General features: G+C 63.8%; 3 protein-coding genes across 8 annotated transcripts in view; 2 read left to right on the forward strand and 1 right to left on the reverse strand.

Annotated features, from left to right (window-relative positions):
- Window positions 1-2,532, forward strand: part of PI4KB (phosphatidylinositol 4-kinase beta) — a 48,465-nt gene extending 45,933 nt beyond the window's left edge. For both annotated transcript variants that reach the window (XM_090056351.1, XM_090056353.1), the window contains one exon: window positions 104-2,532. In XM_090056351.1, the coding sequence (XP_089912477.1) occupies window positions 104-285 (182 nt within the window). In that variant the 3' untranslated portion in view covers window positions 286-2,532. The remainder of the gene's footprint in view (window positions 1-103) is intronic.
- Window positions 2,226-19,054, forward strand: LOC149861259 (unconventional myosin-Ie-like). Its single transcript, XM_090053731.1, has 29 exons — window positions 2,226-2,270; window positions 3,259-3,579; window positions 5,506-5,643; window positions 6,164-6,253; window positions 6,644-6,738; window positions 6,887-6,974; window positions 7,436-7,525; window positions 7,887-8,018; window positions 8,145-8,279; window positions 8,403-8,535; window positions 8,730-8,926; window positions 9,269-9,349; window positions 9,480-9,566; window positions 9,983-10,069; window positions 10,660-10,827; window positions 10,991-11,076; window positions 11,263-11,344; window positions 11,760-11,866; window positions 12,002-12,100; window positions 12,567-12,711; window positions 12,868-12,982; window positions 13,305-13,474; window positions 13,600-13,745; window positions 14,585-14,731; window positions 15,401-15,558; window positions 15,717-15,794; window positions 15,941-16,124; window positions 16,272-16,441; window positions 16,737-19,054. Exons 1-29 carry the CDS (start codon window positions 2,226-2,228, stop codon window positions 16,811-16,813), a joined length of 3,651 nt encoding a protein of 1,216 aa, XP_089909857.1. The 3' UTR covers window positions 16,814-19,054.
- The window catches only part of ZNF687 (zinc finger protein 687), a 33,431-nt gene continuing 23,496 nt past the window's right edge, over window positions 17,452-27,386 (reverse strand). For 4 of the 5 annotated variants that reach the window (XM_090056338.1, XM_090056339.1, XM_090056336.1 and 1 more), the window contains 7 exons: window positions 26,474-26,652; window positions 25,645-25,821; window positions 24,979-25,141; window positions 23,447-23,749; window positions 22,923-23,035; window positions 22,487-22,628; window positions 17,452-21,698 (listed from right to left, as the gene is read on the reverse strand). In XM_090056338.1, coding sequence (XP_089912464.1) covers window positions 21,225-21,698; window positions 22,487-22,628; window positions 22,923-23,035; window positions 23,447-23,749; window positions 24,979-25,141; window positions 25,645-25,821; window positions 26,474-26,652 — 1,551 coding nt within the window. In that variant the 3' untranslated portion in view covers window positions 17,452-21,224. The remainder of the gene's footprint in view (window positions 21,699-22,486; window positions 22,629-22,922; window positions 23,036-23,446; window positions 23,750-24,978; window positions 25,142-25,644; window positions 25,822-26,473; window positions 26,653-27,386) is intronic. The other variant, XM_090056337.1, reaches the window with a different exon arrangement.

The following is a 27,386-nucleotide window of genomic DNA, read 5'->3' on the forward strand; positions in this document are numbered from 1 at the left end:
AGTTGGGGTTGGGTCTGCAGCATAGGTGAGCCCAGGGTTGGGGGGGGGGTCGTGATGTGTGTGTGTCTGGCCGCTCCATGACTTAGCTATCGCCCTGCCCCAGGTTCCCAGCTCCCCTGCTTCCATGGCTCCAGCACCATCCGCAACCTGAAGGAGCGTTTCCACATGAACATGACGGAGGAGCAGCTGCAGATGCTGGTGGAGCAGATGGTGGACGGCAGCATGCGCTCCATCACCACCAAGCTCTACGATGGCTTCCAGTACCTCACCAACGGCATCATGTGACACCCGCGCCTACCCCTTCCTCCGACGGCTGTCACGGCAAGAGCGGGGGCCTGGAGCCTTGGCCGAGGGAAGAAGGTCTTCTTCCCCCAGTGGCAGAGGGCTACCCGGCATTGGCACTGCTCTTCCCAGACTGTTACACAAGCGAAGAAGAAAAATCCCCGTGTGAAATGGACTGGACTGCGAAGGATTGTGTGGGAATCCTCGATGATATTTCATAGCCAAGCCCAGCGCTGGCGGGACCGAGCCGGCGTTAGCCTCTGGAGACCGGCGCCTCCACTGAGCCCCTGAGCCACGTGTCCGTCTATCCCCCCTTTCAGTATTATGCCTCTCAACGTCCTGTGAACTCTTCCGCAATCTCATAAACCTTCAGGGCCAGGGGTGAGGGATTTACCCTGCCCCTGGGCTGGTATTTTGAGCCTTCTGCTGTTGCCACTTGAATCCTGGCTCCGTGAGACCCTGGCACGGCCCCTGACTTCCCCCATGTCGTCTCTTCTTTGCACATTTTTAATGCAAGATTCAGGTCGTTGGCACACGGCAAAGCCCATCTCTGGCATGGGTCCCCAGACACGATTTCCCCCCGCCTCCCTGCCCTCGTTGCACGGTCTTAACCTTCCACAGTGGAGCATTATTGGGACTTGGGTGATTTTGTTTCCCTGCCTCCCCGCAGGCTCCTGGGCCTGCATCTCTGGGCACCTTTATGGACTCTTTTGCGAGTCTGGGACTGTGAAGCTTCCCCCTCCCCCTGCAATAATTTCTGGCTTAGTGCTTAGATTTGTGTCCCACTGGATGTTGGGTCCTGTCCCCAGCTGCTGCCTGGCCACACCTTGTGGACTTCGCAGCAGGCTCTGCAGGGCAGAGGACAAGGGAAGCTGCCCCCTGCTTCGTGTGTGACTCGTGGCTGCTGCGGCCCTGTCCCATGGCTGACTGGCTTTGTTGCCTGGAGGGTAGGGTGCCGCCTCCCTCGTGGGGTTGAGCCTGTCCCAGCCCTGCCTCGAGCAATGAGTTGTCGGCTTCCTGGATGGGGGGTGAGATGCTGGTGGGGCTGGTTCTTCCTGCCCTGGGGGCTGCGAGGCTCAGCCTGCGCCTGCCTCACCAGCCTGCTCCTCGGCTTTGGGAACGCTGGCTTGCCCGTAGCTTTGCAGCGTGCAGCCCTAGCTAGTGCCTTCATTGGTCTGCATAGTGCAGCTACTGACTGTCCGGCCCCCAGCAGGCGCTGTGAAGCACGAAGCCCTGAGCCTGGGCTATTGGGTGTCAGAGTCAGGGTGCGGGGGGAGGGCGGGAATGTCAGGCTCCAGTCCAGGAGGGCTGCGTACCCTACAGGGAGCTGCTAACGAGGCTTCTCCACATGTTTGGTGTTTAACTAAACCTTCATGTCTGTGTCTTCCCCGTCCCCCCAGCGTGCCCAGGCTCCCTGCCCCTGCTGGTCAGACGGTGGTGGCCCCCTCTATACCCTGGGTGTGTTTGCTGCGAAGCTCCCAGTCTCTTGCTCCCCACATTACCTGTCCCAGTCCTGGGTCTCTGTGAGCACTAATGATTTGCAATGTTGATTTATTCAGCCTTTTTAAAAAATTATTTTAACCTAATGGTTTGGAGGTGACTGGCAGAGTATGGCTGTACAGCTTTGCCACCGTTGTGCACCGCAGTCCAAGCCAAGGCTGGCTCTTGTGCCGCCCCATGAAGGAGCCTAATTCCCCTTTCCCTGTAGCGAATGTGGTGAGTAATTGGGCATGGTGTCAGGGCAGCGGCATTCCTGGCTCCTTGCTACTGGTGTGGGGACAGCTCCGCAGCTTGGGGCGAGGGGTGTGGAGGGAAGGTAAAGGCCTGGGCACTCTCCCCTCCTCTGTTTGCACTTTCCTTTGCTTGGTTCGGTTCCACTTTCCCCACTGGCTGTTCCCAGCTCTGCGCAGGTCTCTGGAGCACATGGGTGAGAGCCTGGGGCGATGCGCTCAGTCGGAGCCCTGCTGCTGGAAGCGGAGGAGAAGCCAGTGGCGCTAGCGGGGAGCAAATCCCCAACCTCATCGTTGCTTCCATAGGACTCTGTCCTCTCCCGGCTCCTCCTGCCACTGCCTGTTCCCTGAGCAGCTGGCTGTGTCCCAGGCAGTGGGGCTGCAGGGACCCCAGGGTGGGCTGTGTTTCTGGGACAAGGGGCCCTACAGGGCTGGGGCAAGGCTGGGGGCACTGGCTCCAGGGGCTGCCAGCCTGCAACTTTTGTACTAAAGGATAAAAATAAACTGAACGTGGGAAATGGCTGTGGAGCTTGGAGCGCTTTGTAGCCCGGGTTGGGGCTGGGCCTATCCTGGTGGGAAGGCAGCTGAGTGGGGTCCAGCCTGGCTGAGCTGGATGATGCTGAGCCGGGGCCTGACCCAGGCTCCCTGCACTCCTCTCTGTCCTCACTTGAGTGCTGCTCTTGACCTCTCCCCCCAGAAGAGTCCAAGGAGGAGCCCAGCCTTCCCCTCTTTCCCCAGCCCCAATTCTGTTTCTTCCTGTGATATGTCCTCTGGGCCGCTATATGACCCTCATCTCTGAGGCACGCTGCAGCTGCACAAAGCTGGGACAGGGCAGGGGCTTGGGGGTGTCTAATAGCTGCAAACAGTCCAGGGGCTGGGTCCCATCAGCCAGATGGCACCGTGGGGGAAGGCTGCCTGGCTGGGGGGGGAGAGCACAGGGCCCTCTGGATGGGGCCCCAGCCTTGGGCGCTGGGCAGTACCCCCAGGGGCCGGCAGGACCCCTGCTCCGGGCCGAGGGGAGGCCGGGGCTGGAAAGAGCCGGCAGGGGGTGTTGCGGGGCTGGGGGAGCGGAGGCACAGGGCAGCCCCCTCCCCCCGCAGAAGAGCGGTGCTGTCAATGCATCCCTGCTGCCAGCAGACCCCTCCTCATTTCTGGGCCGCGAGCCCAGGCAGCGCGGCGCAGCTCCGGCCCTGGGCGGCTGAGGGAGGCCGGGGGGTCCTGGCGCTCGCCTCCCGGCCTCCTGCAGGCCCCGCGGGCGGCGGCCGGGCCCAGCCTCCTCCCGCCGGGCCCCCGCAGGGCTGGGAGCAGCGCCCCGGGGTGCCCAGCGGGAGCGGGGCCACGCGAGCTCCCCACGGCTCGCTTCTCAGGGGCCCCAGACCCGCGTGGGCAGAGTCCAGCCCTGGGCTGGCAGCTGCTTCTGCGCCCCCACGCCCGGGGCGGGGGGACAGGCTGCCCGGGCCGGGGTGTCCCGCGCGGGGCGGGGCGGGGCGGGGAAGGGCTCGGCCCCGCCTCGGCCCGGTCACCTGCCCGCACCTGCCCGCCCCGCGCCGCGCCGGAGCCCGCCATGGTGAGTCCCGTCGCGGGGAGCTGCCCCGGCCCCGCTCCCGCCCGGGCACACGCACGCGCGAGCATGCACATACGTGTGCGCACACGCGACCTCGCCCGCCTCCACGTGCGTTGGCACACCCGCGCTTGTACACGCGTGTGCACGCACATAGCTTGTGCGCTGCCCTGTGCCAGGGGCGGGCGGCGGAGCTCGGAACCAGCCCCCCCCCCAGCTTCCAGGGAAGCTGAGGCCCGGAGAGGGCAAGTGCCCTGCCCGGGGGGGACCCCAGGAGCCCGAAACCTCCTCCAGGGGAGGGGCTGGGCACACGCGTCCCCATCCCATGTGCAGGCGTGTCCCCGAATGCGCCCAGCGCAGCCCGTGCCCGGCTGGCAGACGTGTCCCCCCGGCCGCCCGGGTTGTGTGCCCCGCTCGGAGGCAAAGCCCGAGGGTGCTGGACTGCGGGGCGGGATCCAGGCTCCAGGGCTGGGGCCGGGTCTCCCGGGCTCGTCCCAGGGCTGCCAGGCCCAGGCAGCGAAAGCCGTGGGCAGAGGCGAAGGGCTGTGGGCCTGGGCGCCGGGCACGGCGGGGCGCCTGGGCTCTGCCACCAGTGGTAGGAGGGGCAGCGCAGGGGTGACGGCAGGGAGGCGCCTGGGCCCCCCCCACAGCGGCAGCACCGCGCCGCGGTTACGGCAGCAGGGCAGCGAGGGCCACGACCGGCCGCCCTGGTCCTGCGTCACCCAGGGGCGAGGCTGGCGGGAGACCCCCGCGCCCATCCCCCTCCCGGGCCGCATCACCTAGCAACTGACCCCGGCACGTCTGTGCCGGCCGGCGACGGCGCCTTGGCAACTGCTGCAGCCGTCTCAGCTACGGTGTCCTGGCGGGCGGTGGGGGTGGCCGGGGGCTGGGGGTCTCCAGCACGCGACATGCACGGTTTGCTTCAGCTCCGACCCCTCCAGCCTGGCACCCCGGGGTGTCTGGGGCCGGCCATAGCCAGGCTGGGAGGTGGCACTGGACGGCACTGCCTTCCCCTCCCCCCCGGTATCGGCTTCAGTTTCTGGCCGCCCGGGTTGGTTTCAGTCCAGGCTGCCCTTGAGCAGGCACAGGGCGCTCCATGCGTCCCGCAGGAGGCAGCCACGGGGCATAGGGTGACCGAGGGGAAACTGAGGCACGCCACTGGCTGTCACACACCTGCGTCTGGGCTTCATTCCCCTGTGGTCGCAGTGTCTCTGGTGATCCGCACCTGCCACCGCCCCAGAGAGGTCACCCCCACCCCAAAAGGCCTGCGGTGCCCAGGGTCAGGCAGGAGCAGGTGGCACTTGGCTCAGGAGCTGCCGAGTCCCGGTGGGGACAGGCCGGGGCTCGGGGACAGGCGCCCCCTCCCAGCCACCAGCGCTGGTGGTTCCCGCACGCCCGGGGCAGGATTTGAACCCAGGACAGCCCGCTGTGGGTTGGCCAGTGCTTTCAGCGGGGGGCAGGAGGAGGCCTGGACGCCTGGTTTTGTGCTTAGCGGCAGCGCTGTGCAGTGGTTACAGCAGGGGGCAGGGAGCCCTGGGATCAACCCCCCCTGGGCAAGGGCTGTGACCAGCTGCCCACCGAGGGCTCCTGAGTCATCCAGGGGCCACGGACAGGATCGCTCTCACCTCAGCAGCTGTGAGCCCCCTGGCCGCCCCCTCCCACATCCACCCTCCTTGCCCAGGCAGGGCCCTGGCCCCAGCCGGGGCTGCCCCTCTGCTGCTGCATCGTGGCAGCCGCAAAGATGCGTTCATCCCCCTCCATGGGACAGGCAGTGTCAGCGCCAGGCTGTGTGGTCGGCCCCGCGCCCAGCACTGCAGGGAGGGAGGGGGAGACCTTCCAGGGTCCTGATCCCACTGATGCCACCTTACCCCAGCCTGGCTGCAGCAAGGCCCTGGCCGTACCCTCCCACCACGACTGCCCTCCCCCCTCCAGGGCAGCAAGGAGCGCTACCACTGGCAGGCGCAGGGCGTGCGGCAGAGCGGTGTGGATGACTTGGTGCTGCTTCGCCGCGTCTCTGAGGACGCCATCATGGAGAACCTGCGCCGGCGCTTCCTCGATGGCTACATCTTTGTATCCTCCTGACCATGGCACCTGCCCAGCCTCTGGATCGCCCCTCCCCGGGCCAGCGGAGGAATCACTGCACCCCTGGCGGGGGAAACTGAAGCATGGAGCTGGGACTCCAACCCAGGGTGCCTGCATCCCAGCTTGGGGCTCTGCCTGCTAGGCCACGCTGCCCCTGGCTGGCTCTGGCCCTCTAGGCTTGCACAGTATCACAAGGTGCTCCCTGCCATGCCTAGGAGCAGCTTGTGATACTGCAGCAGCCAAGGGGGCACGGACCCCCGCAGATTGCTGGGATCCTGCTAGTGAGCTTGTGGGGGTCATTTAGGCTTGTCCCAGCTCTCTTCCCACCCCCGCTGGAGCCAGAGGAACCCTGGCAGCAGCAGGAGGTTGTTATCCTGGCACCAGAGCTGTTATTGCCCCATAGTGAGTGGCTTAAATACAGCGGGGCTGTTTATGGGGAGATGGGGGAGGATCCAGTCCCCTCCCTGTTGGCTCTGGCTGCTGCCTGGCCCTTAACTGGCGCCCCCAGACCTACATCGGGCCAGTGCTGATCTCCATCAACCCCTTCCGGCAGCTGCCCTACTTCACAGACCGCGAGATCGACATGTACCAAGGCGCGGTGAGCCCTGTGGTGCTAGAGCCCAGGCGGCATTGTCCTAGGGGTGCTGTTCCCAAATGATGGACCCTCTTCTGGGGCCGGGCCCAGGGGCTTCAGACTCCCATCAGCTGAGGTTGGGCGAGCTGAGCGCGAACGTCCTCATGGATGCAGTGCCCAGCCCAAATGGGGCTTTGCGTCGGATGTCACCAGCACCGACCCCCTTCCTGGATCTGGTGCTTGGGGCTGGGGGTGAAGCCTTGACGCACTGAGGCAGGGAATATGGGGCCCAGCCCCCCCTGCATACAGGCAGGGCTCCGGGACCCTTGATGCATCCCATCGAGGGCCTGGCCTGGCTCAGGTCCAGGGTGGGAGCGCAGGCCTGGCATGACAGGTGCCCCCCCTGTGATGCAGGCGCCGTATGAGAACCCGCCGCATGTCTACGCGCTGGCCGACAGCTCGTACCGCAACATGCTCATCGACCGCGAAAACCAGTGCATCATCATTAGGTACCAGTGGGCACATCTGGGGCTGGGGGAGGGTGAGCAGGGGAGTACAGGGGGGAAGGGAGCTGGGTGGCTGCCTCCTCCCTGGCCTGGGGGGGTTGGTGTCCTCCACAGTGGGAGTCATGTTAACCCTTGCCCTCCTGTGTCGCAGTGGGGAGAGCGGCGCAGGCAAGACGGTGGCGGCCAAGTACATCATGAGCTACATCTCCAGGGTGTCCGGTGGGGGCCCCAAAGTTCAGGTACCACCAGGACCCCCAGTGCTGTCTCCCAGCCTCTCCCCACAATGCACTGCTGCCCTCACCAGAAGGAGACCCAAGAGCATCATGGGAGATGTAGCTGGAGCAGGGCATGGCCCCACTCCCAGCCCTGGCTCTGCTGAGGGCAATGACGGCTCTTCCCAGGCTCCGTAGCAGCCTGTTGCCATCCTGTCCCCAGGCAGCAGGTCCTGGGGGCTCAGCCTGCCCAGGTGGTGGGCGCTTTGGCAGGCATAAGGCCCAGGCCTTGTTCCCTGCCAAGCTTGGGGCATGGGACACAGATTGGGCACTGGGGGGTGGATCTGAAAGGCATTGCAGGGACAGGCATGTAGGCATCTTCTCCCAGGGCGTCCATCCCCAGGCTGCCCCCCATGTGCTGGGGTGGGGGGGCTGGGCATCCTGGTGGGTGGCTATGGGGGGCTCTGACAGGTGCCCCCACCCTCCAGCACGTGAAGGACATCATCCTCAAGTCCAACCCGCTGCTGGAGGCCTTTGGGAATGCCAAGACCGTGCGCAACAACAACTCCAGCCGCTTTGTGAGTGCCCCCTGCCACGCCAGCCCCACCCACTGCTTCCAGGGGCTTTGCGAGTCCAGCCTCCCTGCCCCCCACCCATCGGCCTCGCCTGCATCTTATGGGGAAACTGAGGCACTGCCATCAGTGGTTAAGCTGGGAGCAGCCTGTAGCCACTGGACCCCCCTGGATGGAGCCCAGGAGCCCTCAGTGCCCCCAGCTCCCTGCTGCCCTGGGGACAGACCCCAGGCGTCCTGGCTTGTCTGGTGGCTGAGCGGGGAGGGCTCGAGTCAGCCCTTTGCTGCATGGGGTGTTGCTATCTGAGCACCTTCCTGCAGCACTGCTGGGTCTCTGTGGGGTCCCGGCTCACAGCCCCCCTCCCCAGGGCAAATACTTTGAGATCCAGTTCAGCCAGGGCGGGGAGCCTGATGGCGGTTGCATCTCTAACTTCCTGCTGGAGAAGTCGCGGGTCGTGAGCCAGAACCCGGGAGAGAGGAACTTCCACATCTACTACCAGGTGGGGCTGGGGGATCTGCGCACAGCTGGGGCACATCTGGGGGCCTGGGGCATGGCAGAGGAGCACGGCTGGGGGACCTGTCCCCTGCTGGCACGTGACTCCCTCCACCGCCGCCCCTGTCCCCAGCTGCTGGTGGGCGCCTCCCCGGAGCAGCGGGAGAACCTGGGCATCACCACGCCCGACTACTACTACTACCTCAACCAGGCGGCCGCCTACACCGCCGCCGACGTGGACGACCAGCGGGACTTCGATGAGACCCTGGTACGGCCCCTCCTGGGACATCAGCTTCCCCCCGCCCCGTGCCCATGCTGCCCCCGGCACAGCCGGGCACCCCTGCTTCTCCACTTGGCCGCGTCACGAGCCCCCTGCGCTCTGCGCCTACAGACGGCCATGGACGTGGTGGGCCTGAGTGGGGAGGAGCAGGCGCTGGTGCTGCAGATCGTGGCTGGGATCCTGCACCTGGGCAACGTCGGCTTCCGGGATGCCGACAACTACGCTGCCGTGGAGAGCGAGGACTGTGAGGGGCTCCCCATCCTCCTCCCTCTGTCCTCGCCCTCAGGAGAGGAGGGTCCCATGGGCCAGGGTGGGGGCATGTCCCCTGAGCACGCTGGCTGGGCCCCATTGGGAAGCCGGCTGCTGGAATGGGGGGGTTGGAGGAAACTGAGGCAGGGAGCGGCACCTACCCCCCACCCCGTCCCCCTCTGCCCCCAGTCCTGGCCTTCCCTGCCTACCTGCTGGGCGTGGAGCAGAGCCGGCTGCGAGAGAAGCTGACGAGCCGCAAGCTGGACGGCCGGTGGGGGGGCCGCTGCGAGGTCATCGCTGTGACCCTCAACGCGCAGCAGGCCAGCTTCAGCCGCGACGCCCTGGCCAAGGCCCTGCACGCCCGCCTCTTCGACTACCTCATTGACGTGCGTCCCATGTGCCCCCCCCACCCCCTCTGGGGGGCACTTTGGACCCCTCACACTGCATGCCCAACCTCATGGGGGCATCTCACACCCCCATTACATGCTAGCTCCTATGTGGCCTTCAGACCCCCCTCTACCACATGCCCAACCTGGGGGAAGCCCTTAGATCCCCCCACCCGCTCCTGGCCCCTGGAGGGACCCTGAGACCCCTGCTACCACCCTGTGCCCAGCTCCCTGCTCCCCCTGGGGCATCATCTATGGGATCCCCCCCCAGATCAGGGGCTCCAGCCCCTGGCACGTGCAGCCTGGCCTGTACCCCCCCAGACTTGGTGCCTCCGTCTCCAGGCCGTGAACAGGGCCATGCAGAAGGCGCGGGAGGAGCACAGTCTGGGCGTGCTCGACATCTATGGCTTTGAGATCTTCCAGGTGAGGCCGGGCTGGGGGGTCTTCAGCCCCTCTGAGACCCATGTATGGTACTTCCCCCCATGCCCTATCCGAACCCGGGGCCTGACGGGTCTGTCTGTCGGCCTGTGGGTGCGTGTCTGTCCCACCGCAGAAGAACGGCTTCGAGCAGTTCTGCATCAACTTTGTCAACGAGAAACTGCAGCAGATTTTCATTGAGCTGACGCTGAAGGCGGAGCAGGTGGGGCTGGGAGGGGGCAGGCGGGGGGAGCCGTGGCACAGTGTGTGGCTCTGGGCAGGGGCTCGGGGCACCTGGGCTCTCTCTATTCCTCGCTGGACCAGCTGCAGTCTGTGCCCTTGGGCGTGCCTCAGTTTCCCCTCCTGCCCCTGTCCCATGGGGCAGGAGTGGGGTGCAGAAGTTCTGCATTACCCCAGCCAAGGCCCAGCTGGAATAGGCCTCGGTTGCTTTGTGCAGCCCCACTTCACAGATGGCCAAACTGAGGCACGGGGCAGTGGCTGCATAAATGGCGGAGGAGGGACAGGAGCCCAGTGTCCCGCTGCAGAGCCAGCTGCTTTCGCGAGCCGCGGGGTGGGGGGAGGGGGGAACCCCCCATCCTCCTGCCCCGCCCCACTGCCTGCTCACAGCGCCCCCCGCAGGAGGAGTACGTGCAGGAGGGCATCTGCTGGAGTCCCATCGACTACTTCAACAACAAGATCGTCTGTGACCTGATTGAGAGCAAAGTGGTGCGTGACAGGGGGTGGGGCCCCTGCAAGCCCTGCCCCTGAAACCCTGGGGGTCCTCTGTCATGTGGGTGGAGCTTGGGGAAGCCCCACCCACACTAGGCTGGGGCTGGGGTTTGGGTGTATGGGGGGGTTCTCCAAGTCCCATCCCCACAATGCTGGGGGTCTTGGGCATGTCATGGGGGGCGGAGCATCTCCAAGCCCCACCTCCATGGTGTGGGGGTCCTGGGTGTATCAAGGGGGTTGGACCCTTCCAAGCCCCACCCCCATAATGCTGGTGGTCCTGCGTGTTATGGGGTGCAGCTTCTCCAAGCCCCGCCTCCACAGGGTTGGGGGTCCTGCTGTGCCTAGAGGCAGGTCTCAAGCCCCGCCCCTACAACTTTGGGGGTGGGGCCTCTCCAAGCCCCACCTCCAGGGTGCAGGGGGCTCCCCCGGGTATGGCGGGAACCTGTCCTGGGCTGGATGGGGGGGATGGGGCCTAGATGCAGCCCCCCCTGCCCTTTTGGTGCCCCCCAGCCTGGGACAGGGGCACAGCACCCCTGGCTGGCTTGACATGGCTGCAGCAGGGCACTGGGCACCGTTCCCCCCCACAGAACCCGCCAGGGGTGCTGAGCGTCCTGGACGACGTGTGCGCCACGCTGCATGCCCAGGGTGCGGGCGCCGACCAGAGCCTGCTGCAGAAGCTGCAGGCCGCGCTGGGCACCCACCCCCACTTCAACCCCTGGAGCCGCGGCTTCGTCGTGCATCACTACGCTGGCAAGGTGGGCCGGGGGGGAAGCTGGGGGAGCCCAGAGGGGTTAGGGGTGCTGCGCCAGGGGGCCATGCTCCTGGCCTTAACCCCTGCCCTGCCCCTGTGCCCGTGCAGGGGAGGGGGTCGATTGATACCCCCGTGTCACTGCAGCCCCCCGCCCCCTGTACCCCCAGGTCTCCTACGACGTGGAGGGCTTCTGCGAGCGCAACCGGGATGTGCTGTTCAACGATCTCATCGAGCTGATGCAGAGCAGCGAGCTGTGAGTGCCCGGGGGGCTGGACGCTGGGGTTGTGCCCCCAGCTCGGGGGCGGAGGGGTTGAGCCGGGAGGAGCAGGGAGCCCGGATGCCTGGTTTCTGTCCCCTCCTGGCAAGGCCCAGGGGAGCCGCGCTGAGGCCCAGCAAACAGCCCCTGCCCAGGCCTGTCCCTGATGTCTCCTCCCTGCAGCCCCTTCATCCGAGACCTGTTTCCTGAGAACGTCCACATGGAGAAGAAGGGGCGACCCACCACGGCTGGCAGCAAGATCAAGGTACCCAGGGGCAGGGACCACGCAGGGGTCTCTGCTTGGCCTCCAGCTGGTCTCCTCCAGCCATGGGGGCTGCGAGGGGGTGATGGGCTAGCAGCAAACACCCTGCCCCTCTCTGCCTTCCTCCCCAGGCCTGTTGGGAGCCTGCCCAGACCTCAGCCCAAGCCTGATCTGGAGCTTACCCCTCCCCAACCCTCCCAAATCTCTGCTGGGTCTTACTTGGTGCCCCCCCAGTCATCCTGCACCTGCAGGTGGCCTCCTCTCTGCTCCCTTTGCTTTGCTGTGTCCAGCTGCGCTCCCCCCAGCACAAGCTGCATGTCGCTGTTCCTGCTTATTAGAGATTTTTGTGTTGTGGGGGGCTGCGAGGAGGGGGAATCCCACCACAGCGGGGGAGCTGAGCAGCTCCGGTGCCTTGCAGAGACAGGCCAATGACCTGGTGACCCGGCTGATGTGCTGCACGCCCCACTACATCCGCTGCATCAAGCCCAACGAGACCAAGCGGCCCCGCGACTGGGAGGAGAGCAGGTGGGGCCGACCCCGCACCCATGTCCCCCGTCCCATCTGGCTCCAGGCCCCGTCACAGGCACCCGGAGCCCTGTGCACCCCCGTCGCGGGCTGAGGGTGCCTGGCGCTGTGCTCACTGCCCCCGCCTGCCTGCAGGGTGAAGCACCAGGTTGAGTACCTGGGCCTGCGGGAGAACATCCGCGTGCGCCGCGCCGGCTACGCCTACCGGAGACCCTTCCACAAGTTCCTGCAGAGGTGGGAGCGTGGGCGGTGGGGGCGGGTGGCACCCCCTCCATGGTGCCCCATGGCTCCACCCCTGGGATCTCCCAGCAAGCGGTGGAGCCAGATCCCAGGGCCAAGGGCTGCCTGGCAAGGGACCCGTGCCCCATGTGGGCTCTGGTGGGCAAGGGATCGCCACCCTGTCTGGGCATGCCAGGCTGGCCCCACCTGGCAGGAGCCAGGACTTGGAGCAGTGGGCCCAGAGGTGTCTGGCAACAGCTCCAGGCCCCTAAGCATTGTGGTTGCCCTTCTCTGCACCTTGTTGGGGTCGGGGGTCAGGGACTCTGTCTTGGCATTTGGCCTCCTCTCAGTGGTGGGGGGTTCCTGGGCCCCGTGGTGCTGTGCAGACCTCGGCCAGGCTGAAACTGCCCCCGTGGGGCTTGGGACGGGGAGGCAGGGCAGGCGCCCGCTGGGAGACACCCCTCGGTCCTCTGCCCCTCAGGTACGCGATCCTGACCCCTGAGACGTGGCCAGCATGGCGGGGCGAGGAGCGCCAGGGAGTGCTGCACCTGCTGCAGGCCGTCAATGTAGACCCCGGGCAGTTCGAGCTGGGCTGCAGCAAGGTCTTCATCAAGGCCCCCGAGTCAGTGAGTCGGGGGGCATTGGGTGGGGTGTGGGAAGCTGGGACCTGTGCCTGGGGGTGGGAAGGGATCCAACACCTGGCTGGGGGAGGGTGCCAGTCCCTGGAGCCAAGGAAAGGGGCCGTGAGCAGAGCCGCAGCCCCTCACCGGGTGCCCCCCCAGCTGTTCCTGCTGGAGGAGATGCGGGAGCGGCACTACGATGGCTTCGCCCGCGTCATCCAGCGAGCCTGGCGCCGGCATGTGGCTGCCCGCACCCAAATCCGCCTCCGCGAGGAAGGTGGGTCCTGCCTCCACCTCCCCCAGCAGTGCCTGGGGCTTGGCTATACGGACCTGAAATGACACAGCTGCCCCTGCCCCCACTGGGATCTGCCCCTGCCCTGGCGCCAGGTGCTGTACGGGCCTGGGGGAGCTCCTGCTGCCCGTGTTCCCACTGGGGAAACTGGGGCATGGAGACATTCCCCCCAGCTCCACGGGAGAGTCCTATGCACCTGCTCCTGCGGGGACTCGCACCCGGGCCCCAGCCCCGCAGAGGCTGCTCTCGTCCCCCCTGCCATGGCGGGGTCAGGGGGCGGGGGGATTCACAACCCCCCTGCCCACAGCCTCCAACCTGGTGCTTCACCGCAAGGAGCGCCGGCGCCACAGCCTCAACCGTGCCTTTGCCGGCGACTACCTGGGCCTGGATGCCCGCCCCGAGCTGCGGCGCTTTCTGGGCCGGCGCGAGCGCGTCGACTTTGCCGCCACCGTCACCAAGTACGACCGGCGCTTCAAGGTACCGACCGCGGCCTCTTGGCCCCCCCCAGGCCTGCCCTCCCCTCTCATCCTGCCCCTCACCCTTGCCCTGCTCTTGCCCCTGTTCTCCCCCACTCTGCTCACGCAAGTGCCCCATGCCCGCAGGCGGTGAAGCGGGACCTGGTGCTGACTCCGCGGTGCCTCTACCTGATCGGGCGGGAGCGGGTGCGGCAGGGCCCCGACAAGGGCGCCATCCGCGAGGTGCTCAAGCGCCGCATCGAGCTCGAGCATGTCCAGGCTGTGTCGCTCAGGTGCGGGGGGGGACCAGTGGGGCAAGTGACCCTTGGGGCAGGGGTTGTGGGGCAGCCTGATCCACCATCCGCCTTGATGGCTGCTGGCGAGGCACTGGCACCACACCCCCAGGGACGTCTCCAGCTGGTGCTGGACCTGGGCTGGGGGAGGCCAGTGTGAGAGAGACCCCCCCAGCCCCCAGGTCTGTCTGGCAGGGTTAGTTCATAGCATCCCGGGGCCGTGGGGCTGGAAGGGAGCTCCAGGGGTCCCATCTAGTCCAGCCCCTGCCTAAGGCAGGATCAGGCCTGTCCAAACCTTCCCAGGCAAATTAATCAAGTGATCTTGTAGCAAAACTACCGTCAGCCCTGACATAAGACATCACACCCGGACTTGCCTCAGGGAAAGCTGGGGGACCGCGGCAGTCAATGTCCTGCTGCTGCAAAGGTTGTTAACAGATGCTCAAGAGATCCCAGGCCAGGGCCTTGCCCCTGCCACAGAGGAAGGCAAAACCCCCCAGTCTGGGCCAATCTGAGTAAGGGGAAAAAATTCCTTCCTGACCCCAATGCAGCGTCTGTCTGACTTTAAGCACGGGGGCAAGACCCACTAGCCAGGAACTGCCAGACTTGGTCCCATCAGGAGCATTGGTACAGCCCAGTCCCCATCCCCAGTCTGGGCTGCAGCCAGCAGGCTTAGAAACCCCCAGACCCATGGGCCCCAGCACTCAGGGCCCCTCCTCAGTGCCTTTTCCGCAGGCTGGGCATGCCCGGCGCCCTCCGTACCCGTCTGTCCAGGCTGTGGCCGTGCAGCTCCAAGCGCTGGCTGGACCTCAGCCCCGGCTGAGGCTGTCCCTGCCCTGCAGCTCCCTGCAGGACGATTTCGTGGTGGTGCACACGGCGCAGTACGACAGCCTGCTGGAGACCGTGCTCAAGACGGAGCTGCTGAGCCTGCTAAGCCGGCGCTGTGGGGAGCGGGCCGCCCGGCCCCTGCCCCTCAACTTCAGCAACCAGTGAGTCGCGGGGGTGGGAGTGGATGCCTGGGTCCCCTCCCAGCTTTGGGAAGGGTTGGAGAGGGGCATCAGTCTTTGTGTGGCTGGACCCCGGGTGCTGCGGTGCCAGGTGCTGTGCGACCCAAGCCTGGGGGTGGGCTCCTGGGTTCTCTGCCCAGGGAGGGGCCGGCGGGGGGTCCTAGTGTAATGGGCGGCAGCAGAGGGTTGGAGCCAGGACACCTGGGTTCGTTTAACCCTCAGCTTCAGGCTGGATGGGGTCATGGGTAGGTGTGAGGGTGGGATCCCGGACTCCTGGGCTCTTTTAATCCCACCTCCAGCTGCAGAAGTGGCTGGACGGTGTGGTAGGTAGTGGGGTGGCAGGTGGAGGTAGGATCCAGGACGCCTGGGTCCTTTTCAGCCCAGCAAGGGGATGGCTGAGAGGGGTCATAGGTAAAGTGGGCTGGGAGCCAGGACGCCTGGGTTCTTGTCCCAGATCTTGGAGGGGAGCTGGGATGTGGGGGGGGGCAGCATCTGGCTCCCCCAACTCCTGCCACTTGCTCTGCGCTCGGTGCTGTACGTGCCTTCTTGGCACTGCCCTGGTCCCCCTCCCCGCCCCTGGGGTCTGGGCCCCCCCATGGAGCCAGATGCTGGGGTGGGGGGTGTCCCCACATGCTCCTGCTGTCCCTGCAGGCTGGAGTTCAAGGTGAAGAAGGACAGCTGGGGGCCCTGGGGCACAGCCGGCTCCCGCCACATCCACTTCCAGCTGGGCCGGGGCGAGTGGGCACTGCTGCGAGCTGCGGGCAAGGTGCTGACCGTCAGCATCGGGCCTGGGCTGCCCCGAAACTCCCGTGAGTGCAGGGGGGCGAGGGCTGCAGGGGGAGGGCTGGACGCCGGCCACCTTGTGCCCAGCCTGGAGGGTGCACAAGGCTGCTGAGTCTCCCCCAGGCGGGCTGGTGGGGGTGGAAGTTGGAGGCTGCTCTGACCCCCCACCCTACGCCCATGGCAGGGCCCACCCGCCAGGACCCGCGGTCAAGCTGCTTCCCAGGCCTTGGTGACCCCAGCACCAGCTACCGCCTGGTGGCAGGTACCAGCTGCACCCACTGCAGTGGAGGGGGTGGGGGGGCTGGGCCTTGTTGGGGCGGGGGGGTTTCAGGTCTGCAAGGGCCAAGAACGGGCACCTTGGTTCTTTCCCCCCAGTTCCCTCACGCCCTACTCCCCTCCTCTCCGCAGGCAGGGAGTGGCCACTGGGGGGACCCAGACCCCTGGGGACCCCCCGGCAGCGCCTGTCGCTGGCCCGCCAGAGCAGCATGGAGCAGCCGGCACTGCCGCGCCAAGGAGCCGGCCCCCGCGCCCGGGCCTGCCCTGCCCAGCTGGACCTGCACTTCATGGATGTGCCCGACCAGGGTGTGGCCGGGTAAGGGCGGGGGGGGGGCACTACCCCGATGCCGCCTGCATTGCCCTTGCAGCACCTTCCCAAGCGCAGGCCCCCCCATCTTGGGGCCCTTGGATCCGGCCCGTGGTGCCCGCCCCCTGGCCTGATTTGGTCGCCTCACCCCCCCAGGCTGCAGCGGAGGCTCTCGCAGGACACCAAGCCTGTCCCGGGCGGTGGGCGCGCCAAGCCCCATCTGCAGCCGTGCCTGCCGCGGTGCCGGGCGCTGTACGCCTACGATGCCCAGGACACTGACGAGCTCAGCTTCAACGCCGATGACCTCATCGAGATCGTCCGCGAGGGTGAGTGCCCGGACGGCTGGGTCCCAGCCCTGGGGTGGGCGTGGGGCAGGGGGCTAGCGGTTCACGCAGGATGCCTGGGCTCTGTTGCCAGCAATGGGAGAGGGAGATGGGGATGGGGAAAGGGCTCCTAGTAGTTAACAAAGAAGGGTTTCTAGTCCAAGCTGGGAGAAGTGGGGGTGTTGTGTGGGCGCCAGATGTCTGGGCTCTGTACCCAGCAAGGGCCTCCCCAGGCTGGGGCAAGGCGGGCAGCAGGGGCAGAGTAGGGCACCTCCACCCTGACGGCTTTGCCCTGCAGACCCATCGGGCTGGTGGCACGGTTGCCTCCGTGGCAAGGAGGGCCTATTCCCGGGGAACTATGTGAAGAAGCTCTGACGGACGGTGCTGCAGGCGCAGACACAGCTCTGGGTCCCCACGTGGTCGCCCACCCCCAGGGACTCGGGCAGGACCAGGCCCCACTGCTTCTTCCTCTTCCTCGGTGCCGGGGGCGGTGAGCACGTTCTTGGGCAGGCAGCAACGGGGACCTGGACATGCCCAGGCACCGCGGGCCCCTCCCTGCTCAGGAAGCTGCCGGCAGCGCGGGCATGAGGCCACACAGCTGCTGAGCACCCATCCCCTTGCCGCATTGCCGGCAGCCACAAGGTTTGTCCCTGGGTCCAGTCCTGCATCCAGTGGCCGTGAGCATGGACCTGAGCCCAGCCCCACATGGTTTAGAAAGGCTGTGGGGAGCACGGAGATGCTGCGCTGGCAGGGCCCAGGTTGGCGGGGGGGCGGTCCCATCCAGCCCAGCCCCTGCTGCAGGCAGGATCAGCTCCGTCTGAATCAGCCACGAGCTTGTCTAGCCTGGACCTGCAGGCCCCACACTCCCACCCACGCGCATGTGCACCCAGCCCAGGTCCAGGGTCAGACAGCTGCCAGGACTGGGTTCATGCTTCAGTCCAAGGTGGGGGCATCACTTTTGCCTCTGGGAGAGTGGGGGGTTAAAAGGCTGGGCCAGCAGCAATCACAGGGGCTCTGGGCTGGAAGGGACCTCACATGTTCCCCAAATCCAAGCAGGATCAGGCCTTACTGCAGCACCCAGGGTTGCTGCTGTCCCCCCGGGCCCCATAGGGGCAGCAGGGGTGGGACCAACCCTGCTCTGGTCAAGAGCCTCGGGGGTGGATGCAATGCTGGGTAGGGTTTGCCTCCTGCAAGGAGCCCAGGCAAGGCTGGGCCCCCCCCAGTGCGGGGGGTGCTGGAGCAGCCGCAAGGGGCTGGTGCTTGCCCCGCGCACAGAGGGGAAGCAGGTCAGGGTGCGGCGGCTGCTGTAGCCTCAGGTCTGGCTGGAGATGGAGCTGTTTGGGATCCAGCCCCAGCAGCCTGCTCCTGTCACAGCAGTGTGGGCCTCCGCCATGTTCCCCTTCCATGTGCTCAGGTCCTGGGGGTTTCCCCTTGGGCAGGGGCTCCCTGCACTTGTGGCACTGGGTAAATCCTACCTCCTCCCCAAAGGGCCAGCTCCCAACTGCCCCTCTAAAGTAGTCAGGCCAGGCTCTGGGGGCGCCTCCACTGCAGCCCACATCTCCCGCCCAGGCCGTGGCTGTGGCTTGGGGAGAGGCAAGCAAGGCCTCAAAGGGACCAGGCCCAAAATAAGCCGTATGCCCACCCCAGCCCCCAAAACGTGATGCATCCTCCAGTTCTTGGCTTCCTGCTAAACTGGGGCCGTCCTTCGATCTGCAGTGCAGTGGGGCTGGAAAGGAGCTGCAGGGGTCGTATCTAGTGCAACCCCCTGCCTGAGGCTGGATCAGCCCTGCCCAAACCAGCCGACCCATTCTTCACCTAAGCTCTACGTGAAACCACGGTCAGCCCCGACATCACCCCCAAACCTGCCCCAGGGCAGCAGGGGGAACACAGCAGCTACCGCCCTGCACCAGGAAAGGTTAATACGTGCTGAAGACATCCCAGGCAGAGGCCTTGCCCCGGAGCTAGAACAAGGCAACCCTCAAAATCTGAGCATGGGGGAATTTTCCTTCCTGACCCCAATGCAGGTCAGACCCAAGGGGCAAGGCCCTTAAACCAGGAACCACTGGGGTCCAGTGCTGAACCCCCACTCAGGTACCAGCAGGGCAATGACCATGCCCACCCCTGGCTCCTAAACCCCCTCAGGCCTGCCAGGCCTCCCGCCCAGTGCAGGATGCCAGCAGGTTACCTGAGTGGACCACAACCCCCATCCTGGGTCTCACTACCGGCCTCGTGCCCGCCAGCTCCAGTGCCCCCCACAGCAAGGGCGCAAGCCTGGCTGGCACTGGGAAGCAAGGGGCCGAGGAAGCAACACAACGCACAGCGGGAGTGAAACCACTAGAAGTTTTAATCGCATTATTACTACAAGAATAAGGAATACCTGAGAGCCTGTTGCAGTGCCCATACTTTTAATGTAGCATAATCAGTTCACAACCCTCCCGCCCGCATCCCACCCTCTAAAAACAAGTATACAGATTCCCCACTCTTTTTTTTTTGTTCTTTTTAAAATTCTTTTAAAACACAAGTCGTTCTAAAGGCACTGAAGTGCTTGGAGGGGGTCTGGGACAAAATCCGATTACAAAGCCGTTGGTTTTGAGTTGTTTTTTTTTTTTCTCCTTTCTCCTAAAACTGGTAGAAACTTTAGGTTCTTCTATATTATTACACATCATTTACACATTCACAGCCCCAAGCTAATACATTAAAAAAAAATATATGGGGGTAAGGATGGGAGACAACAATTACGGAGGGAGGTGGAAGTCAGACATGTAGTTACCTTGCATTTCAGCTGGGTTAGATTCCTGGTAGTGTAACTAAAATGGGATAGTCCTTACTGATGGGGAAGGCGAGCGGGACGAAAGCATCAGGTTCCCGTTACAATGAGAGGTGGCAGGGGGAGGTTTATTTAAAGCCTCGGATGCTACGGTGCAAACGTTCACTCAAAACCCGGTTTGCTGGGAATTAAGGGAGACGAGCAGAAGTAAAAGCCAGTGCTGTTTGTTCCTCGTGGCCACGTGGCCTCTGGCAGGGGGTGGTGGGAGAAAACACGGGAGAGGAGGAAAAAAAACCAAAACAAGCCCCCCCCCCCCCCCCAAACTGTTCTTCTAAAAGGGAAAAAAATGTTAAGAGAGGAAAAAAAAAAAAAAAAAAAAATCACACCAGTAATTTTGTTTCTTTTCTTAGTGTATGTTACAGATCTTTACAGCAGGTTAGGAGTTGTTCACAAGAAAATTTAAGAGAAGAGCCCCACGTTCAGTTATCGAAGTCATAATCACTCACACGAACGCCCGAACTGAAACACAGAAGCTGAAAGATTTAAAACAAAAAACAAACAAACGAAAAAACACCCCCCCACAACTAAACCGATAGAAAAGTTTCTCCAAACATGATCAAGGGTCCTGCCTGGCTTCACGTGCCTGCCAGGGCAGTCCAGATGCTCCCGAACCCTGTACATGATCGTGGGGGGGGCTCAGACCGGGAGGTGGGTGAGGGGCAGGTGCCAGCTCACTGCAGTGAGCACTCTGTGAGCATCTCGGTGCCCACAGCCATGATTCAAGTGTTGGTGCCCCCCGGACGGCTGCCCTGATCGGGGCCCCAGGGGCGGGGGGTGGAATGAGGATGCTCAGCTCACTCTAAGCACAAGGGTCATCATAATTCACGACAGTGGGTTTTCTTCCTGCGGCCGGGGTCAGATGCATGCTGGGTCCAGGCTCTCGTAGCACCCCCAGATTCAAGATTGGAGCTCTCGGCCCCCAGCCTCCCCCTTTGCTGGGGCGGAGAAGCAGCACTGTGTCCTGCCTGCTTGCCCCAGGGCCAGGCCGTGAGGATGGGGAGAAGGAAAAAGGGACAGCTGATCCCATCGCACACCCGCAGTTCAGGAAGGAAGCCCGGGCCTTCCCCGGAGAGGCAGGGAGGTGTGTGCGAGAAAGGTGGGGGGGGGAATGTGTGTGTGCATCAGGGGAAGACCGTGGAGGTCGACAAACCCTGCGACCAAGTGTGCCTCTGTGTCTGGTGCCGTGGGGCCTGCTGGGAGACTGCTCTCTGGAGAGGGATGAAGTTACAGAGGGGGAAGGAAAGGGATCTCGGGGCATCGCGTCACCCCTCGACCAAGGTGGGAGGCTCTCTGGACAGGTGGGGCTGAAGCCAGAGCCCAGCCTGCTCCGCACGCACCCACCTGGCCCCACGGCTGCCCTGCCTCTCCCCAGAGGGTCTAGTCTCACAGGCGAGCCAGCTCGGGCAGCCCCCAGGAAAGCCCACTGCGCAGCCCTGGGCAGGCCGATGTCAGCTCACCGGGAGCCAGTGTGGCGGAGAGGATCAGGGCAAAGAGATCAGAGCTGTGCACGGGCTGCGAGACCAGAGCAGCATTCCCCCTGGCTGGGTGCCACTGCAGGACCCCAGCAATGTTCTTCCGATGCGGGAGGGGGAGCTTGGTACAGCAACCTCCAGCCACCGCTGAGGCCTTGACCACTCTGGCCCAGTCTGAACACGACCGACTCCCAAAGAGCTGAAACGCACCAGCAGCCTTTGGGCTGGTGCTGGGCACGGCTGGCTCCGTTGCTGCCTGGCGTCCCCTCTCCATGGTAGGTCCCTGTTATGCATGGGTGCAGCCCTACTGAACAATCCAGGGCCCCCCAACCCTGCCCAGCTGACTGCCCCTCAAAGCCTGGGGGCTCTGGGATGCCCTGGAGCTGGCCTGGCCGGCGTCAGACAAGGCTCATAAATAAGGATCCCTCTTCCCTTCACAGCTTGTGCCGAGGGCAGGCAGGAAGCAGCCCCCGGGGCTCCTGGCCCCCTAGTTCTCGGGGCTGGTGTTCTGGCGGGCCCTGATAAAGGCCATGCCGTGCGTGCGGAAGTGTGTCTTCAGGTTCAGCTGGCTGTCGAAGCTCTTGCCGCAGACCTTGCAGGCCAGCTTGCCGTCAGGCGTGTGGGCCGTGCCCCCTTCCCCAGGGCTGCGAGGACTGGGGACCTCCGCTTCGGCTGCCCCCTTCTTCTTCTTGTGGGTGATGAAGCGGTGGCGGTTGAGGGAGACCTGCGAGGTGAAGCACAGCCCGCACTCCCGGCACTGGTGAGAGCTCTCGTCTGTCCGGTGCTGGGGGATGTGCTCCTGGAAGTCGACCGCACTGCTCGCCAGGTAGCCGCACTTGCGGCACCGGAAGGGGGCCCGACGCTCACCCTTGGGAGTCTTGGATGGTGGCGTGGTGCTGTCAGGCTCCTCGCTACATGAGTCCCCGTCGTCTGATGACAGCTTCCGTTTCCTGCCAGGCCCCTGTGGGGAAGGAGTGGGGTGGGGGTGTTAACGTCTAGTGGTATGGGGGCACCGTGAGCTCTTCCCCAGCAGGGTGGTGGGGACTGGGAGGTGCTGGGCCCCCAACACTAGGCGTGATGAGAAGCTGAGAGCCCCAATGTGCTCTGGACTCTGTGATGGCTGCGTGGTCCTGGCCGGATGCCCTAAGCCCTCTGGTCACTGCACACAAAGGGTCCCCAAAGCCCTGCTGGGCTGTGCCACGGCCCAGCAGAGCTGGCTGGGGACTCAGGAGGTGGGGGCTAGGCCAAGCCAGCACTGTGCTGATGGGGGATGGTGACAAGCCACAGTACACAGGGTGACTTTAAAGCAGGGGTATCACATTTGCTCTGGGCTGGATCCAGATTTCAGGGGCTCTTCCTAGGTCAGATCCATGGGGCCAGCAGCAGCATGGGGTTGGTGTGGGGGACTGAGTGAGGCCTATCTGTTCAGCTCCCCACCAGTGCTGGTCATGTCCATTTGCATCCAGGGGTCCCAATTCTGTGACAGGTCCTGCCTCTAGCCCCAGCCCCAGCTCCCCTGGCTACTGGTGGGAGAGTATTGGGCCCTGTTTGACAGCCCTGCTTCAACCCCTCCTGGCCTGACTGAAGGGGATCCTGCAGAGCAGGAGATGGGGGTCGGTGGGGCCTGGCCACATGCCAGTCTCGCCATACCATGATTGGGGAGCTCTGCTCTGCCCCAGAGGTGGCTGCAGGAGCAGGACAGGTCTGTCGCAGCTCCCCTCCCACCCCAGGCACAGTCACAGCCCCTACCTGGGTGCCACCAGTGCCCACACGGGCTATGACGACCTCCTGGCTCCGGGTCTGGTCGGTCACTTTGATACCATGCCGCACCTGGATGTGCTTCTCCAGGATGAGGCGACTGCTGAAGGTGCGCTTGCCCTCTGTACAGTACCTGGAGGGCAGGGAAGGAGAGAAGTGAGGTGCCCTGTCCATCACACCTCAGGCCCCTGCCCCAGGCCCACTGTGGGCCAATCAGTCCTGGCAGGCAGAGTCAGGACCAGGCTCCGCGTCCTGCTTCCCAGCATGGCCCACAAGCTGAGAAGAGAACCCAGGAATCCTGCAAGCCAGTCCCTCCCCCACCACACACAACGCCTATGGCTCCTGCACCCTGTACTCCCACTCTGCCCCCCACCCCGCCACGGAGCTGGTGCTGGCCCGGCTCTCCTTTGGCCCAGGGGTGCGGTACCGGCAGGGGTAGACGCGCTTGATGCCCTCGTGGTTCACGCGCACGTGTCTCCGGAGGCTGGGGGCGGAGCAGAAGGAGCGCTCGCAAAGGCGGCACGGGAACTTCTTCACTGACTGCAAGGGGTAAGAGATGCTGGTTACTTGGCCGCGGTCCAAAGGGCATTTGCCACGGCAGCTGGTGGGACCCTCTCCGGCTCTGTAGCAATGGGGAATCACCTTCCCCCCCCCCCCAGACCCGTCCTGTGCTCTAACAGTGGTCTGGGGTAGCTGGACTGAGCCACCATCTCCCTGCCCCTGCCCAGGGGGTGGCTCCAGAGCATCTCGTCAGGCAGGGAAACTGAGGCACGGAAACTGCTGCTCTCCAAGGTGAAGCAGTCAGACAGAACCCAGGAAACCAGGACTCTCAGGGCCCTCTGGTAACCCCCAGATGGCCCCATCCTTTGGTCAGGAGCAGAACCCGAGGGTCCTGCCGGCTCCTAGGAACGCTGCCCTGCCCTCCATGTACCAGCCCGGGCTCCTCCTCACCTTCCCATGATCCTTCTTCATATGGGACACGTACTCGTCCCTCTCGGGGAACCAGGAGTGGCAGACGCCGCAGGTCCAGCCACTGCCCTTGGACTTGCTGGCCGTGTCCGTCTTGCGCTGAAAGCGGCTGCGTTTGGTCTTGCGCAGCTCGGGGGAGCTGGGGGGCTCATCGTCCTCTGAGGACGACGATGACGACTCTGACAGCTTGGAGACTGGGGCCTCAATGGGCTCCTGCTTGGGCGTGAGCAGGGCAGCCGGCTTCCGGGCCGCATCCTCCTTGGCCTTCTGCAGCTGGTGAGTGTTCTGGGGAGCAAAGGGACATTGGCGTCAGCCTGCCTGGAGCTCCAGAGGCAGGGGGAACGAGCCCGACCACACATACTGGGATGATGGTGGAAGGAAGGGGAGGAGAGAGACCCTCGGAAGAGCCTGCCTGGCCCAGCTATAGCCTGAAGCCTCAGATGTCCTTTCCCATGGAAGGGCAGGAGATGGGCCCACACTGCACTGGGAGAGGCCACCAAAGAGGTGGGAGTCTCCATCCTTGGTGGTTTTGAAGACCTGGCTTGAAGAAGCCTTGGCTGGGATGATCTAGCTGAGGATGGTCCTGCTTTGAACAGGGGGTTGGACTAGATGTGACCTCCCAAGTTCCCTCCACCTCTCATTTTGTTTGGTTATAAATCAGGCTTTAATGTGCTAGGCGCTGCATGCACGAGGCAGCAGCAACTGACTGCTGAGAGCGTAACCCCAGCTGGCCCTGACCCTGCATATTTTTGGGTCAGGAGCCCGTCATCTCTTAGAGGTGGGGCACTCAGATCCCTGAGAGGGTACAGACACACCAAGGGCTCATTGGTGCTCAGATCCCAGGGCAGGGGCAGATGCGCTGAGACTTGAACTTTTGCCAGGGGCTTTGCTGTTAATGGCGACAGGCAGGGAAGTGGGAATGGAGGGCTCGCTCTGGAGTTCTCTAGTTCTGGGAGAATTTACTGCTACAGTTAATGGTTTATTGTAAGCTGCCCTGAGTCTATTTTCATTTGAGTGTTTTTTATTTTAATTTGAGATGTGTGTCCCACTATCATATGCACTCCCCCATCCCCCGCAATAAAACAACAATGGTTTTATTTGAGCAAATAAAACCACTGTTGTTATGGATGACTACCACCTATCCCATCTCCTCACCCTGCAGTACCTCTTGTGGCCAGCAAGGGGCAGACACGCTCGCCTCCCCCAAGGCAGATGGCAACCCAGTTGGGGCCAACCTTTTTGGCAGGAGTGCCACAAATTAGCCCTGTATCCTCCTCCAGTGCCACTGCGATCCCCTTCTGCTGCCTGAGCTGCTGCTCTGCTCCCTGCCTGTTTCTCTTCCCCTCTCTGCTGTGTTGCTTGGTCACCAGCATCTTGCTGTCATTCACCGCAGGTCCCTAACAGGTGGGGAAACTGAGGCACAGACAGGGGAGCAACCTGCCCAAAATCTGAGGGAGGGAGAGGCCTCTCGGGCAGCCGAGACCTCCTGGGACTGCGACCAGCGTCCACCTCACCTTGAGATGCTCCAGCATGGTACGCTTCTGGGCAAAGAGCAGAGGGCAGTCGGGGCACTTGAACACGCTGACCCGCTGGTTGAGCAGGTGCTGGTCAAAGTGAGAGGAGAGCAGGGGCTTGTGCGTAAAGACTGTGTCGCACATGGCGCATTTGTAAATCATCCTGGAGAGGAAGTGGAGAACGTGAGAGATGGTTTGTAACTAGTGCTGGGAGTTCCCCATCCCAGGCCAGGTTCGCACCCCATGGGGACACGTGTGTAGTCCTCCCCACACACCGAGGGCTGTGTAGACTGCCCCTCTCTCCTCCCCACCCCCCCACATAGCATAAGGGATGATGCCAGGCTGTGCTGCTCACCATGCCCTGCCTGTCCCCGAGTCCCACTCAATGCCCTGTTGTGAAGGGTCCAAATGCAGCCAGCAGGGCGAGGTGGACTAGTGGGGAGTGAGGACCCAGAAGTCCTGGGCTCCAGGGAGATGCTGCAGCCTCTAGATTCAGGGCCACTCCCTGCTGGCCAGGGAACAGCACCTGGCATCCCCTGGTGATGTGGCAGGTCCAGTATGACTGACCTGACACTCAAGGAGCAATTCCCCCTGTGCCCTCTGGAGTACCCAAATGCCCCTTGTCCCCAGACTGGCAAGGTCTGCCAAGAAACCACAGATACTCACTTTGACTGCTGATTGCTGAAGCCCGGGTGCTGGGTATAGACATGGGCATGGGCGCTGGGGGCAGACTTGAATGCCATAGGGCAGATGGGGCACTTGTGGAAGACTTCGCAGTGCGAGGTCTGGATGTGGGACTTGATGGAGTTCACGCCACCGAACACCACGGCACAGCTGGGGCACCTGTGGCGAGAGGAGGGTGACAGCCATGCCACTGGACTCCCCTGCCCCCCTGCCCACAGCAGGCCCTGCATGGCCATGGTGCCACATGGAGACCTGAGGTCCTCTGCTGCAGCTCTGGGCAGCGAATACAAACCAGCTCCCCACAGGTTGCTCGCCGCCCCCCACATCCCCCGACTGTCTGTTCAACTGATCCACTGCCTCCCTGCTAAGGGCATCAGACCACAGACTGGGCACGAGGAACAGCTACAGCATGTGCCAGCCTGCAGGGCCATGGAGAACCTCAATAGCCCTGCTACTTCTGATCCAGAGGTCTTTATACCCTGGGGCAGGGACCTGGAGAGCATATGGCAACTCCAGCCTGCTGCCTGCAGATGCTGGAGGGCCCCATGGGCCCAGCTCCTCATACAGAAGTGGGGTGCAGTGGGGTTTCATGGAGAGCTGCAAGCCATGGCAGGGGCCAGCTCCAAGGTAAGGGGCTGCGTGTGGGAAGGGGTTCCCAGCAGGGTTTGGGGGGGGGGGGGGGGATGGATGCCTTCTTCCTGGCCCTCCTTGTGGATGCATCCCGCAGGGACTTGTGGCCTTGCTGCACCTGTGCCAGGAAGATGAGGGGAGCTGGATACCCCAGATCCCACCCAAGCATAGCGTGACCTACCTGTAGCCCACCCTCCTGGAGAAGTGCAGGCAGGCTTCTTTGAGGTGCGCCTCGAAGTTGGCCAGCAGGAAGTTCCCACCGCACTCCGGGCACACGTGTGGCGGCCGGTTCTTGTGCATCCGCTGGTGGGCGCTGAAGCTGCAGCGGTTAGGCATGATCATGGGGCATGTCGGGCACACCTGCAGGGTCAAGGAGAGGCACAGGGCCATCAGCCAGAGCCCCCAAGGCCCCTCCAGACTCCATGAGGGACAAATGCTGGGCATAGGCCCTCTCCTACCACCTTGCACACCTGTTAACATGAGAATGGCCACTGAGTGGGTCAGACCCTAGGTCCATCCTGACCAGGTTCCAGTGTCACACGGGGGCACTGAGGAGGTGCTGAAAGGGAGAGTGACTGGGTCTGACCTAGGTTTGTTCCATGGTTCCTCTCTCCCTTACAGCCTCCAGCATTTAAAGTCCAAGATGCTCCGATTCAGCTCAATAGCTACTGGTGCCCCTTTTCTCCAATGCCAGGTCCAGTCCCTTTGTGAATCTGGTTAAACTCTCAGCTTTCCCCATATCTGCTGGGAACGAGTCTCACGCCTGAATCCCACCCAGGGTGAGAGAGAACTGCCTGGTGTTTGTTTTAAATCTACGACGTACCAGCTTTATAGTGCGACCCCCAGTTCTTGCACGGGGAGAGTCAATACTAAATCCCTATGACTTTCACTTCTCCATTTGTAAACCTTTCTCCTTAAGCATCTCTCTTCTAAAGTGACTAGAGCCTCTCTCCTCCTAGGGAAGCCCCTCTGCAATACTCATCATCCTTGTTACCCTTCTCTGGTTCTTCTAGATCCTTTTTGGGGTGCAGGGATCAGAACTGGGCACAGAATTCAAGATGTGGGTGCCCCAGGGGTTTATAAAGGATATTTTA

The sequence above is a fragment of the Crocodylus siamensis genome, chromosome 6 (genome assembly GCF_052110815.1).
Source record: "Crocodylus siamensis isolate JL-2025a chromosome 6, ASM5211081v1, whole genome shotgun sequence".
Classification (NCBI taxonomy): domain Eukaryota; kingdom Metazoa; phylum Chordata; order Crocodylia; family Crocodylidae; genus Crocodylus; species Crocodylus siamensis.

What these genes read in the sequence shown, in the direction of transcription:
- LOC149861259 (XM_090053731.1), top strand. Translation starts at nt 2,226, where the DNA reads ATGCGCTCAGTCGGAGCCCTGCTGCTGGAAGCGGAGGAGAAGCCA. An exon ending in ACAACAACTCCAGCCGCTTT is followed by an intron (nt 7,526 to 7,886) that starts GTGAGTGCCCCC and finishes CCCCCTCCCCAG; the next exon opens with GGCAAATACTTTGAGATCCA. An exon ending in ACCTGATTGAGAGCAAAGTG is followed by an intron (nt 10,070 to 10,659) that starts GTGCGTGACAGG and finishes TCCCCCCCACAG; the next exon opens with AACCCGCCAGGGGTGCTGAG.